Source organism: Spinacia oleracea, chromosome 2, assembly GCF_020520425.1.
Source record: "Spinacia oleracea cultivar Varoflay chromosome 2, BTI_SOV_V1, whole genome shotgun sequence".
In the NCBI taxonomy this organism is placed as follows: Eukaryota; Viridiplantae; Streptophyta; class Magnoliopsida; order Caryophyllales; family Amaranthaceae; genus Spinacia; species Spinacia oleracea.
Window position 1 is genome coordinate 114,596,716 of NC_079488.1, and position 14,253 is coordinate 114,610,968.

A 14,253-nucleotide genomic window follows, 5' to 3' on the forward strand; every position below is an offset into this window, starting at 1 on the left:
TATATTATTTTGACTTTTATTTATACAATAACTTCGATTATTAATATATATTTTTATATGTTTTTAATAAGGAAAGAAAACCAGATTATACCGGTCATGGCGGCCAACCTAACTCATCCTTTCGGATGATAAAAGAAAGGGAGGGGCTAAAAGATGAAAATCAAATCGACAAAGAAATACAAGAGATTCCTTCCAAAAAATCTGCCGCTTGATTAGCTTCCAAAAACAGTGATTGATCAAAACAAAATCAAAATTAGATAGGTCCCTCCTCGCATCTTCGATTAATCCAATGATTTCCCACGAGATCTGCAACACTTGATTCATCGAGTTGATCACCACTAAGTTATCTCCCTATATGATGATGTTTTTACACCCCAACGTGATAACACTCTTGATATCCCTTCCTTAAGAGCCGAAGCTTCAGGAAAAAGAATGGTGACCTCCTGGTGAAGAGCCTTAATTTGCTCCCGCTATAAGTAGAGCACCTTTATCATCTTGGATGACAAACCCAAGCTCGAAGAAAAAGAGTCTTTCTTAGCACCATCAATATCTTTAATTACTTATTAATAAAAGTTATAAAAAATTAAATATTTTGAAAATATATATTGAGATTAACTCAAAAATTAAAAGTACAAAATTTGCCTTTACATTATCAATAATTGAGGCCGGTCAAAGTTAGTAAACAAGTATTATGAAAAATCAAAATGATGCATCTATTAAGAAACAGAGAAAATAGCAGAAAATAATCTAAATATATATAGGACCATTTGGGTTTCTAAAAGAATTATATTTTCATACTCCGATCCATATGAGTTATTTATTGCACTAGTTAAGTTTGCACCTGTTTAATAGACGGTAACAAATGACTAAGATTTAATAAAATGTATAATTATTCGACGTTCGCGTACGCTAAAATCATCCGCATATTTTATGATAAAAGACGATTATACCCTTATAAAATCTACCCAACTCCCTTTAATTTTTCTCCCCCAACTTTCACCCTTCCATCTCCAGCAGCCTACCCCTAAAATCCGGCGACATTCCAACAACCTTGAGGTGATGATTTTTTTTTTTTGTGTGGTCACAATGTCGCACTCATTGCGGCCGCCACCATGGCAGGCCGCACAAGATCTGTGGCACCACCTTGGTCGGTGCCACATATTAGATCTATGGCACTACCTTGGCCGGTGCCGTAGATCTCGTGCGGCATGCCATGGTCGCGACCTCAATTCGTGTGCAACAGCTACATATTATCTTTTTTTACTGAAATTTATATCTAAAATGGCTATTTATCTGATTTTTTTAAAAAAATTATTTACTACAGAGTAATTCTAAAATTCTTTTTTCTGCATATTTTTGAAATTTAATTTACTTGTATATTTCTGAAATTAATGGGGGTTTGAATTTGTGTTTTTATATTTTTTTCTTCTTCAAATTAATGAATTTCGTTATTATTTTTTAAAACATTCTTTTTTAGAATTTTATTTAATCAAATGAACGAAATCAAAAGATGAAAGTTTCTAAAAATATATCGCTTAGAATAGAATGACATCCAAATAAGAGACATATGTAGCGCGCTAGAATAGAATGGGTGTGGATATATAGATTAGTATGGAGTTGATTTTTTTTTTTTTCTTTTTTGGTTCTACTGCGAGGAGTTTCCACCGCCTTCGGTGAGTGGACTAATTTGCATGGGTACCTCGATGGACATCATCTCTCATAGTTGAGATTTTTTCTATTCTCAAGACTCGAACCCAAGACCTTGGTTAAGGAGCAAGAGACCTTAACCACTCATGCCAATCTCAATTGAGAGTATGGACTATGAAGTCGATTATATTTGTGGCTATCTTGAAACAGTTTGGTCCAGTTTAACAGTGTATAAGGTGGGATTCCACCAAATTGATTCACATTGGAATCCAAGCACGAAAGCACTAAGTATTTCCCGGCCTTTCAAATATGTTCCCCTCGATCACATAGTATATCTGCAACACAATACAATATTAATATTATTAATAAATTTAATCACTTATTCATTTCAAACCTAATTATACAAACAGAATATGAATATCTAGCTAGCAGCTTATTGATCGATTCTCCGCATATATGTCCATGTAGCACTTGGATATGATCGATATCAAAAGTGCCGACGTCATTGCAACCTGAGCAACCACCAACTCACCAACTAGACACTAGTATTAACAATAATGATATTCCATTATTGTCACTCACCACCACTAACTTCTCAAAGCTAGATTATATCATATATAATTATATATGAACAATACACACTCTTTCTCTCTCTATATTTATATATATAATATTATAATGTATATGAAAGTGATCGATATATATGCAACCACTCAGATCGATCATAATAAATAATAATGCATTCGTTGATTATAGTTGGAGATTTAAAAATTACAATATGTAATAAGATCGAATTCACCCACCCATCATCAATTCTTGTTTATGGATTCATCTGTTCATGCATGAGATGGTATGATCGAAAACAACATAATACTAAGGTCGGATTATGGAGTAATTTATTTTACTTTTGACAATCACAAAAGTTTTTTGTTTTTCGAAGGTCGGGTTTTGGAAACCTGGAAATAGTGATAAAGGAAGGGAGTAAACGGGCCCATGACCCGATACAACTAATAAATAATAATGGTGTCCACGCATACCATTAAGGATGTCGTAAAGTAAAACACAAACGAGCCAAGCAAATTAAAGCACTCTTCATTTCTTGCATTGCATCATCTTCCATTCTCCAAACACCAAATTAAAATGCGAATTCAAAATTCCATTATTAGGTGGTCAATAATTTCCCCAAAACCCATCTAACGTACTACTACCTCCGTTTCAGAAAGTTCTTTACGCTTTGGAAAATGTGTCCAAAATATAAAAACTTTGACAGTAAGTTCTCACCATTATATACATCAAAACGTTACATCTAAAATCTTGTTAGATTGGTCTCGGGATGTATTTTCAGAATATCAAATTTTTATAATTTTTTCACATACGAAATTGGATATATGAGTAGTTAAATATTACATTGAAATCCGTGCAAATAGTAACTGTAAAGATCTTTTTGAAACGAATGTAGTACAACTTAATTCTAATAACAGCTATCTATCAAACCTAATTCCTTCTCTCTTCTCATACTTTATTGCGTACGTAGTACTCCGTAGTAGTATTCTTCACTAATTTCACTTAGCTATGGAATAGACTCACCTTTTCTATCTTTGAATCTTCCACCTTAATTCAGCTCCATTATTTATTAGTACTACACTTTTTAATTAAAAAGATACTTCTATTATTACTTTACGTACAGCTGAGGATACTCCATTTGATAATAATAGAATACTAAATAATAATACTAATAATCGTTAACTAATAATAAGACTTTACAACTTATTATTCAGACAAATAAGGGTGTATATATTCTAATCAGACATTTTCAAAAATAAAGTAATAAGAATAAATTCAGATAAATTGTACAAGAAATTGTACTATTAACGACGGGGAATCCCGTCACTAAAGGCCAATAATCGTTGATTAATGACAGGATTTCCTATTACTCTAGAGTCCACTTAACAAGTCAAAGGAGGTTCCACCTTAAAACCATATGACAATAAGGGGAGTTGCCCCTTGGCCTTATTAAGTGTTTAACTCTCTTCTCTTTTATCAATGTGGGACTCTCACACGTGATATTTCATGGGTCAGATCTTAACAGTTGACGTTTTGGTCCCTTTTGTAAGGATGTGAAATACATAGATTGTCCCGATATAATATTTATGAACATATAGTAACATATGCTCCGTATTATTTTAAGGATTTAATATACACTTTGTTTTGATAGCTAATGTCATATGCTTAGTACGAGAATATATTTGTATTTATTAATGACAACCCAATAACACTACAAAAAATTGTACCATTAACGACGGGAAATCCCGTCGTTAAAGGCCATTAATCGTTGATTAATGACGGAATTTCTTGTCGCGAACCCGTCATAAAAGGGGGTCACCGTTAACGGAAAATCCCGTCGTTAACCCGTCATAAAAGACATTTGCGACAGTTGTTCCCGTCTTTGTTTGGTTGTTTGCCCCGTCACAAAAGCCTTTTGCGACGAAATTTTTGACCCGTCGTTATTAGGTTGTCATTAAAAATACAATTTTTGTGTAGTGAAAGACGAGAACAACCGTCGCAAATGTCTTTTACGACGGGATTTTCCATCAATAAAGGCCCATTTTATAACAAGTTCGCGACAAGAAATCTCATTTTGTGGCCTTTAGCGACATGATTTTCCGTCGTTTGTGACTTAGTGGTACAATTTTTTTGTAATGTTATATAAATATATTACAATATTTTCATACGGGAATACTCCGTATAACATATCACGCAAATATTGCAAACATAAACATGTAGAAGTATATAATACTAAAAATGAGTTTAAAATTAAGGTTAGATAAATTTGCATCCCCTTATCAAAAAAGCTAAGTATATGAAATGTGTTAATTTGGAGTAGTAAACATAGGCAAAATAGGATTCTGAAATAGGAAAATGAATACGGATAAGGGAATCTAAAATCTGAAATGAGATCGATGTAGTAGGTGCATGCATAAATAATTAATATAATGCATCGAGGGACATGCATACGTGTCTTGGGGATTCACTTCCCACCCAATCAGTATACTTTTCTCGTGTATAAGAAGAGCCATTCTTCATTTGATGTTCCCCATTCTCTGCTTGTCTTGTGTTCATCTCTTAGAGCTTAATTACTACAAAGTACTAGAGAGAGAGATCTTGCTTAACTAGCTAATCATCCATATATTATATATATAATATTTTTATATTATTATATATACATATTAAGTGAGGGATTTGTATCATTAAACATATTACTATTACAAAATGGGATTCAAGTCAATCTCCGAACGAATAGCAAAGATCAAGGCCTACTTGGCTATAATTTCACTTCAGTTTGGGTATTCTGGAATGTATATAGTAACCGCAGTATGCCTAAAACACGGAATGAACCATTACATCCTTTCCGTCTACCGTCATGTTTTTGCCACCCTTGCTGTTGCTCCATTTGCACTTATTTTTGAAAGGTGGCTAGCTAGATAGAAGCTAGGGCTTCCTGGCCTTCATAGTTTATATTTTATATTTTATATTTTATTTATATTTATAACTTTTATGTTACCATATATATAATTAATCTAATTGTATTTTTGTACAGGAAAACTAGGCCCAAGATGACCCTCTCAATCTTTCTCAAGATAATGGTGCTCGCTTTTCTTGAGTAAGCCTCTCACAATTTCATGCTTTTCCAAACCGATTAAACATAAACTTTCAAGTTGTACAGATCAATTACGTAATCTCAATGTATATACGCTGTTTGAAATCTTCAGGCCTGTGCTAGATCAAAACCTGTACTACGTGGGATTGATGGACACATCGGCCACACTTACATCAGCTAGTGTCAACATCCTCCCGGCAATTACCTTCATCATGGCAACAATTTTCAGGTACTCGTCCATGACAACCAATATTAGATAGAAAGACGTACTTCTATAACTATTACGTACTAAAACAGACACTATGTTGATTCTTGTTGCAAAATTTTCCCGCCAAAAATATTTTCCTAAAATATATACTAGTATCTACTATATTTATTACGGAGTACTGTAGTTTTTTTTCTATCATTTTTATAAATTACCACTCCAAGAATTTGTATCTTTAACGACAACCTAATTACGACGGGTCAAAAACCCCGTCGCAAAAACCTTTTGCGACGGTGCTAACAACCAAACAATGACGGGAATAACCGTCGTAATTGTCTTTTACGACGGGTTTAGGACGGATTTACGACGGGATTTCTATTAACGACGGCCCCCTTTTATGACGGGTTCGCGACAGGAAATCCCGTCGTTAATGAATGATTATTGGTCTTTCGCGACGGGATTTCCCGTCGTTAATAGTACAATTTCTTGTAGTGTACTTATGTACGGAAAACATATTAGATGAAGCTAATAATAATTTGCTAAAAACGATTTTGGTAATATTTTAGTCAAATTGGTATATCATTGATGGGAAATATATTTAATTAATATTTTAGTTAAATTATATCATATAATATCGAATATATCGGTCAAATGAGCATATAATATTATGTAATACGGAGTACTGAGTAGGACGAAAATAGCATATTAGATGATTAAATGAGTTTGTTCGATCAAGATTATTAGTTATTCGTTAGCTTTAGGCGCATATCTGAATATATTGCATTATTATCTACTCCGTATATAATTTGGCGCATATCTCCATCCCAACTTTGGTTTATGTTTTGTTTTTTCAAAATAAATAAAAACATTTTGGGAGCATATCTCCGTTATTTCCATGTACTTTATACAAGTTGATAAATAATATGTTTAGTGGGTGTGATGTGGTATCAACGAAAAGACTCTTAGCACTAGAAATGAGCAATAAGATTATATGACTTTAGTCTTTTGTGAAACCAAGAAACGACAATTAATTAATGAGGCTTGTGTGTTTTAAATTAGAATCATGAGTTGATTATAAGGTGAATCATTTAAGCAAAGAAGAATAGAGGGATTGATGAATTTATGAATAACAAAATTTAAAAATTTATATGATGGGTTTAGGCTGGAGAAAGTTGATATAAGAAAGATACCAAGCCAAGCAAAGATCATAGGAACCATAGTGACAGTATCAGGAGCAATGGTAATGACCCTTTATAGAGGTCCTATTATCAATCTTTTCGGAAGCCATGGAATTGACAACCTTCACAGTAGCGCTGCTGCTACTCCTTCTACTCAGCATTGGATTATTGGTACCATTTGCGTCCTTTGCAGTTGCTTGGGATGGGCTGCTTTCTTCATACTCCAAGTAATATAACAAAACCCATATATATATATATATATGTTTATATATTACTACGTACTAAGCTAATATATATATTATTATTATTATAAATTATTATTTGCAGTCATTTACTCTGAATGAGTACCCAGCACAACTATCACTCACAGCATGGATATGCTTCATGGGATCATTGGAAGGAGGTGTCGTATCGCTTGTGATGGTAAGGGACATGAAAGCGTGGGAGCTTGGGTGGGACTCCAGACTTGTTGCCTCTGTTTACACGGTACGTACGGGGTTAATTTATAAGTTAGCAATTAACGAATTAATTGATTTAATATTAAAATTTCATGATTATGATTTGAATGTAGGGAGTGGTCTGCTCGGGGATAGCATATTATGTGCAAGGAGTAGTGAACAAGGAAAGAGGGCCTGTGTTTGTGACAGTGTTCAGCCCTCTTTGCATGATCATCACCGCTGCTTTAGGATCCATAATCTTGCATGAGATACTACACTTGGGCAGGTACGTACATTAATGATTAATCAATCAATATATATACTTATCAATATTAAAAAAATAATAAAATAAAAATAAAGGTAAAGCCACGCATTATGCATTAAAGGCCAGTCCCCACCATTTTCATTTGTTACAAAATGTGCTTGGTGACGCAGACTTCCCTTTTCTTTCTATTTCTAATTTTTCAATTTTCAGTAAGTGGGAAATCTCGTGTATTTGCACCCAATTAATTTCATTGAATTAACTCTCGATCGATCGATCGATCGATCTCTAACGGAACCTATTCGTATTCCTATTGAAATGATGCATCATGCATGCAGTATCATAGGAGCATTGGTCATAGTCATTGGCCTCTACACAGTGGTATGGGGTAAAAGCAAGGATGTTTCAAACTCTCAACAAAAAGGCAAGGCGCTTCCCATTGTCAACGATAGCACTACCAAATCTATTGACATTACTACTCCTCCTCCTCCTCCTCCTCCTTCAGATCATTCCAATCAAACTGGAATCTCAATGACGTCTAACAAGATCTCAGAGGTTGCTTAACCCATCATTTCATAATACTATTTTAAATTTTGAGATGATCGATCTAAAAGGAGATCGACGATCCAAATCATTAGCTAATCAAAGATTTGCTGGAACTGTAACTGTAACTTGAACTATTTTAATTATATTATTCCTTTCAATTGCCTAATCCAGCTTAGCTTGTTGCTTCATTTTCACTTTTCTTTCTGCTAATGTCAAATTTCAATCTTGATTACTTTAATTCCGATCGATCTTCGTATTTTATTTATAGCCAGGCCACTTGTACATCTGTATTCATTTAGTATTTTACCAATTAAATTAAATCAAGTCAAGTACGGAGTACTCCGTATATATTATCAATTACCTATATACGGAGTACTACGTTACGTACGTACAACGTACCTTATGGACGAAATCCAGCCACTATCAAACCACTCTACTTGGTCAGCCACAATCAACACCGATATATGTTGACAACCCATCATCACAACTGGTACCATCCATCGACTGGTCGGAGGTATCTCTTCCTATACATGGGCATTCGTGCTGGTGGCAGTGGTAGGTAACTAGCAAGAGGGTGCGCCGTAGATGTTAGCTCAAGTTGAATTTTTAAAAGCTGATTTTTAACAATTTTTCCTAAGAAAAATGATAAATGGATGACAATTCTCTGAGAGCACCAGCTGCAAGACATTAATTGCGTAATGTAGAAACTAACATAGACAAAAGTCCAAAAGAGTATACCCCATACCTATAAATGAAGTAAAGTTTAAAGAGGCTTCATTGTGAAGAAACATATCCATATCTTGGAGTCTGAAGTTGACCGGTAAAGGGGTTGTCCATGAAATAATTGAAGGACGATAAATCAAGGGCCTTGTACGTCTAAACTTCTACCAACTACGGTTCTTAGGAGGAGTACTCCGTCCGTTTCTAGAGAGAGGGGCTCTCCCTTCTCTCTAGAAACCCTAGCCCCAAATAAGAAAAAATTCTACTCGATCTAAACCAAAGCCCTCTAAAATTCAGCCACCTTCTTAGACATTCTTTCCAGCTTGCTTCCTCTTTCTAGTTGATTTGATTTATCGAATGAGGAAGCACATTTTTGAGCCCAAAGCATCCGAAAATATATCCAAGTGACTTGTTAGATTTCGATCTGAAATTCAGTTACTCGTTGGTTTTGTTCGTATCGTCGGGCAACATAAATTTCCTCGACACCACTAAATCCGAAGACGGAGGCTAGAGCCCAGCCGTCCTCTTCGTCCTTTTGGTCGGTGGTCAATCTCATATGCCTCAGCCGGCTACCCTTGAGATCTTCGCCATCTTCCTCGTCTCCGACTAGTATCATCTCCGAGTCAATTCAGAAAACCACCGGAATTTCGTCAAGCCACTAATTTTCTTAATGGAAAACTAGAACACTGCTCTTTCATCCTATATCTTGGTCGAACAAGAGCTCTCCAGATCTAAACTAGATACTTAGAGATGAAGCTCCTCAGCTCTTCTTCAAGTTTTTTCCTCAGCCTTCTTTAGTAATTACAAATTGATTAGTTTGTATATGGTTTATTAAATTTTAATTTTGTTTAGTCCGTTTTTGATAATTTAATTAGTGTATATATTAGATTTTTTTTTTCCCGTAAGGTTCACTTTTTTGTTCAGTTAATATTAGATCTTTTAGGCTTTTTTGTTTTCCTTGGTTTGCTGTACAATTTGTTAGGTTAGATTTAGTATAGTTTTAGTGTAGGTGTAGTGTCGGGCATCGGGTTTGTTTTCTTCCGGAGAATGGAGCGTCATCATATACCGTTCGGCTATTCGTCTATCTTTAAAGTCTATTCACCGAGTTTACTTGGAACTGGGGCTGGGGTAGTATGAGGTTGGAGCGTAGTTTCATTGTTTGTTTTGTTCTATAAGAAGTATTTTACTAGCTCGGAGTCATTGTAATTACCCATTCGAAATGATGGTTTCAGGTAGTCCGCCTGATCAAAAAAAAAAATAAAAAATAAATAAAAGGGCCTTGTACGTCCAAGTCTGACTCTTTCAACTTATGCATGCTCGTGATAGAATCCAGAATTTAGGGAAAGAAAATATATTGTTTTATTGATGATTACAGCAATTTACAATATATATAGTAACAAATAATCTAGAACCTTCATAAAGTTGTTAGAGCAAGCTCCTTTCATTAAGGGAGTTAGTTATAACTACTGCCATGTAGGCATGCTGACACATCAGCTATTTGTAATAGCGCATGCTGCTGATACTACAAGCTAATGAGTAATCTAACATCCCCCCTCAAGATGGGAGGGGATGAGAGGCATTCACACCCATCTTGGACAATAAATGTTGAAACTGATTAGAGGGTAGTGACTTGGTGAACACATATGCTAACTGTTCTTGTGTAGGCAAATAAGATAGATGCAACAACCCCTAAAGAACTTTAACTCTAGCAAGTGGCAATCAATCTCGATGTGTTTAGTTCTTTCATGAAACACAGGATTCTTTGCAATGTGCATATCTGATTGATTGTCACAATGTAGGGTGATAGGCTTGAGGTTAGTGATTCCCATGTCAGCAAGAAGATTAACCATTGCAAGTAACTTTTGAGGCAGCTGTTGCCATGACCATGACTCTATACTCAGCCTCTGCAGAGGATTTAGAGACTGCACTTTGCTTCTTTGACTTCCATGAAATAGGAGAACCACCCAACAATAGAACATACCCTGTGATTGATCTTCTACATTCAGGACATGATGCCCAATCAGGATCTGAAAAAGCTTGTAAAGAGATAGTATCTAAAGCTTTTAACAATATGCCTTGACCTTCTGTATGGGATAGATATCTCAAAGTGTGATGCAAAACTGTAACATGTGGCTGCCTTGGAGCTTGTAAGAACTGACTAAGTGACTGAACTGCATAAGATAAGTCAGGTCTGGTATGAGTCAGAAAGTTCAGTTTTCCCACCAAAGACCTGTACTTTTCTGTGTTAGGGTACAAATCTCCATCAGTTTTAGTCAGTTTGATATTGAGAGGTAAAGGAGTGATAGCCTTCTTTAAAAGATCAAAATCACACTCATGTAGGAGCTCCTTTGTAAATTTCTTCTGGCTGAGAATCACCCCAGTTGCAGTGTATCCAACCTCAATGCCAAGAAAATAATGTAAGTGACCCAAATCCTTGATGCTAAATTCTTTGTGTAGGTAGGCCTTTAAAGCATCAAGTTTTTGAATGTCAGTGCCAGTTAGGATCACATCATCAACATACACTGCTGCAATGTTGATATCATCATCTTGTCTATGAATGAACACACTGTAATCATGTTTGGACTGAATGAAACCCTGATGTTCTAGTGCATACATGAGCTTCTCATGCCACTGTCTAGATGCTTGTTTTAACCCATAGATAGATTTGAGCAACCTGCAGACTTTCTTGGTGGGGTTAGGAACACCTTCAGGAACTGTCATATATACTTCCTCCTGTTGGTCGCAATGGAGAAAAGCATTGTTTACATCCAATTGAAACAAAGGCCAATGTTTGCTAGCTGCTACTGCAATTAAACATCTGATGGTGCTTATTTTGACCATAGGACTGAATGTCTCCTCATAGTCAATACCATACTTCTGGTTGAAGCCCTTAGCTACTAATCTAGCCTTACACCTTTCCAGAGCTCCACTGGACTTGAGTTTGACCTTGAAAACCCACTTACAACCAATAGCTTTCTTCCCTTTTGGAAGCTCTACCAATTCCCAAGTTAAATTATGATCCAGTGCCTGTAATTCCTTTTGCATTGCTTCAATCCATAACTTATGCTTGGATGCTTCTGTATAATTTAGAGGTTCTGAAATGTCACATGATTGTGACAGAAAAGCTTGAAATTCTTAAGGAAAAGCAACATAAGAAACCAAATTACACCAATGCTGAGGGATGGATTTATGAGATGTGACTGAGTGACACACATAATCTGAAAGATATGTGGGTATTTTATGGACTCTGGATGATTGTCTAGGTGCACTTGGCTCTTGTGTAGTATCAGTTGGGATAGATTGTGAAGTAGGAGTGGGAGAAGAAGTAGGAGTAGAGATAGATGTAGATGATGTGGAGTTGTTTGTAGGAGTAGAGTGTGAAAGTGGAGATATAAACTCAGTAACGAAAAATGGAAGAGTTTGAGAAGATGAAGGTGGTGATGTACGAGGGGGATAAGTGGTTTCTGGAGAAGAAAAATCAGGTGTATCAAAAGATAGAGGTGAAACAAAGGCTGGTAGAAAGATGGCATTTGTATAGTTGGAAGAAGATGTTTGTTTCTTTTGAAATAGGTGAAATGGAAAATGTTGTTCATGAAACTGCATATCCCTTGAAACAAAGAACCTGTTAGTATCAATTTCTAATACTTTGTACCCTTTCTGAGAAGTAGAGTACCCCATGAAAACACAAGGAGTGGCCCTGTTGTCCATCTTAGTTCTTCCTACCTTTGATGTGGATACATAGCAAAGGCATCCAATTGTTCTAACATGGGACAGATTAGGTGACTTTCCATGTAATATGAGATAAGGTGATTGTAACTCAATGGACTTTAGGGGCTTTATGTTGATTAGGTAGGCTGCACACATGACACATTCACCCCAAAATCTATCAGGAACCCTAGATTGAATGTATAAGGCTCTTACAGTTTCTAACAAGTGTTTATGTTTTCTCTCAACAAATCCATTCTGTTGGGGTGTATGATTGCAGCTAGTCTGACTTAGGATACCAAGTGTTAAACACAATCTCCTGAAATCCCCTTCACACAATTCCTTTGCATTATCTGATCTAATGCATTTGAAAGTAACACCATATTGTGTTTTGACCATATTCAAGAAATCAGTCATGAATACAAAAATAGAGTCTTTTTTATTTCTGAACATATGAATCCAAGTGAATCTACTGTAATCTTCTACAATAGTCAAGAATTGATTACAACCAGTAGTAGTTTTCACAGAATGAGGTCCCCAAATACCAATGTGTATCAAGTGAAATGGAGTTGAACTCTTAATGCTGCTATGAGGAAAGCTTAGTCTAGTTTGTTTGGCTACAAGACAAACTTGACATATAGTATCCTATATACAAGAATTGACTTTACAACTAGGATTTACTAGCTTGAGTTGGCTAAAAGGTAAATGGCCTAATCTCAGGTGGCAGAGCTTGGCATCATTTATAGCAGAGTGGCAAGCTGTGTTACATATGAGACTGCACAATAGTTGTTGTTGCTGGTAACTTTAGTTCCCCAACATTGTATAGACCAGAACTGACTTCACCAAGAGGAATCAACTTCCCTTTCTGACAGCAAACAAAGCACTTGGTGTAAGTAAAGTGTAGTTCACAGTTCAAATCCTTGCACAGTTTGTGTACAGAAATCAAGTTATACTTGAAATCAGGAACATGCAACACATTTTGCGAAGTAATATCTTCATTTAAAATCACTGAGCCAATGTGTTTCACAGGTATCTTACTTCCATCTGGTATAGTAATATAGGTGGCTTGATTTTCAACCGGTTTATACTCAGAAAATTGTGTTAGGTCATAGCAGAAGTGATTAGAAGCTCCATTGTCTAATAGCCATTTAGAATTGGAAGAAGACAATAAGCAAATGTTACCTGCCATCATAGCTAGATTTGACTGATTAGTTTCAGAACTCTTCTGTTGTTTGCTTAACATGTTCATTAGCTGGTTGTACTGCTCCATTGATATTGTAGGTGAATCAGTTTTCTGGTAACTAAATGCTTCTGCTTCAGTATCAACACCAGAAGACATAGCAACAATCTTATTGACATTGTTGCCTTTAAAATGTTTAAATCCTGGTGGATAACCATGGACTTTGAAACATCTCTCAATACTGTGACCTGGAATCTGGTAGTGTGTGCAAAAATAAGGAGAACCAGATCTGTTAGAACTTCCATGTTTCTGATAAGTAGAACCCGTGTCTTGTGATTTGTAGTTCCTGTTGTTCTAGTGATCTCCACCAAATCTCCTCTTCTAAGCTACAAAAGCAACTGGTTCTGTAGGATAAGTAGCTTTAGAAACTTCTTGATGTCTTTCCTCTTGAGAAAAAAGTCTATAGGTTTCAGAAACTTTTGGCAAGACTGGCACCATTAATACATTTCCTCTAATTGTGGCAAACTGATCAGTCAGCTTCATCATGAATTGCATAACCATCTTCTCCTGTTGTCTCTGAAAGAACTTCTTGGTTACATTGTAAGTACAGTTGTTGCAAGTACAATAAGACATTGTATGTGCTTCCTCAATAGCATCCCAGATTGTTTTGATATCAGTAAAGAATTCAGAAACAGTCTTCTCTCCTTGAGTCAAC

The 14,253-nt window shown here is 35.7% G+C and overlaps 1 protein-coding gene and 1 long non-coding RNA gene across 2 annotated transcripts; one reads left to right on the forward strand and one right to left on the reverse strand.

Moving 5' to 3' along the window:
• Window positions 1-132: 132 nt before the first annotated feature.
• Window positions 133-9,604, reverse strand: LOC130468132 (uncharacterized). Its single transcript, XR_008928567.1, has 3 exons — window positions 8,679-9,604; window positions 8,333-8,496; window positions 133-1,982 (listed from the first exon to the last, which is right to left on the reverse strand). It is a non-coding gene; the product is annotated as an uncharacterized lncRNA (long non-coding RNA).
• LOC110795032 (WAT1-related protein At1g44800) lies at window positions 4,774-8,099 on the forward strand. The gene is made up of 7 exons (XM_021999999.2): window positions 4,774-5,117; window positions 5,246-5,308; window positions 5,418-5,534; window positions 6,672-6,915; window positions 7,016-7,174; window positions 7,260-7,411; window positions 7,726-8,099. The coding sequence occupies exons 1-7, from the start codon at window positions 4,918-4,920 to the stop codon at window positions 7,949-7,951; spliced, it is 1,161 nt and encodes a 386-aa protein (XP_021855691.1). The 5' UTR covers window positions 4,774-4,917; the 3' UTR covers window positions 7,952-8,099.
• Window positions 9,605-14,253: the final 4,649 nt, after the last annotated feature.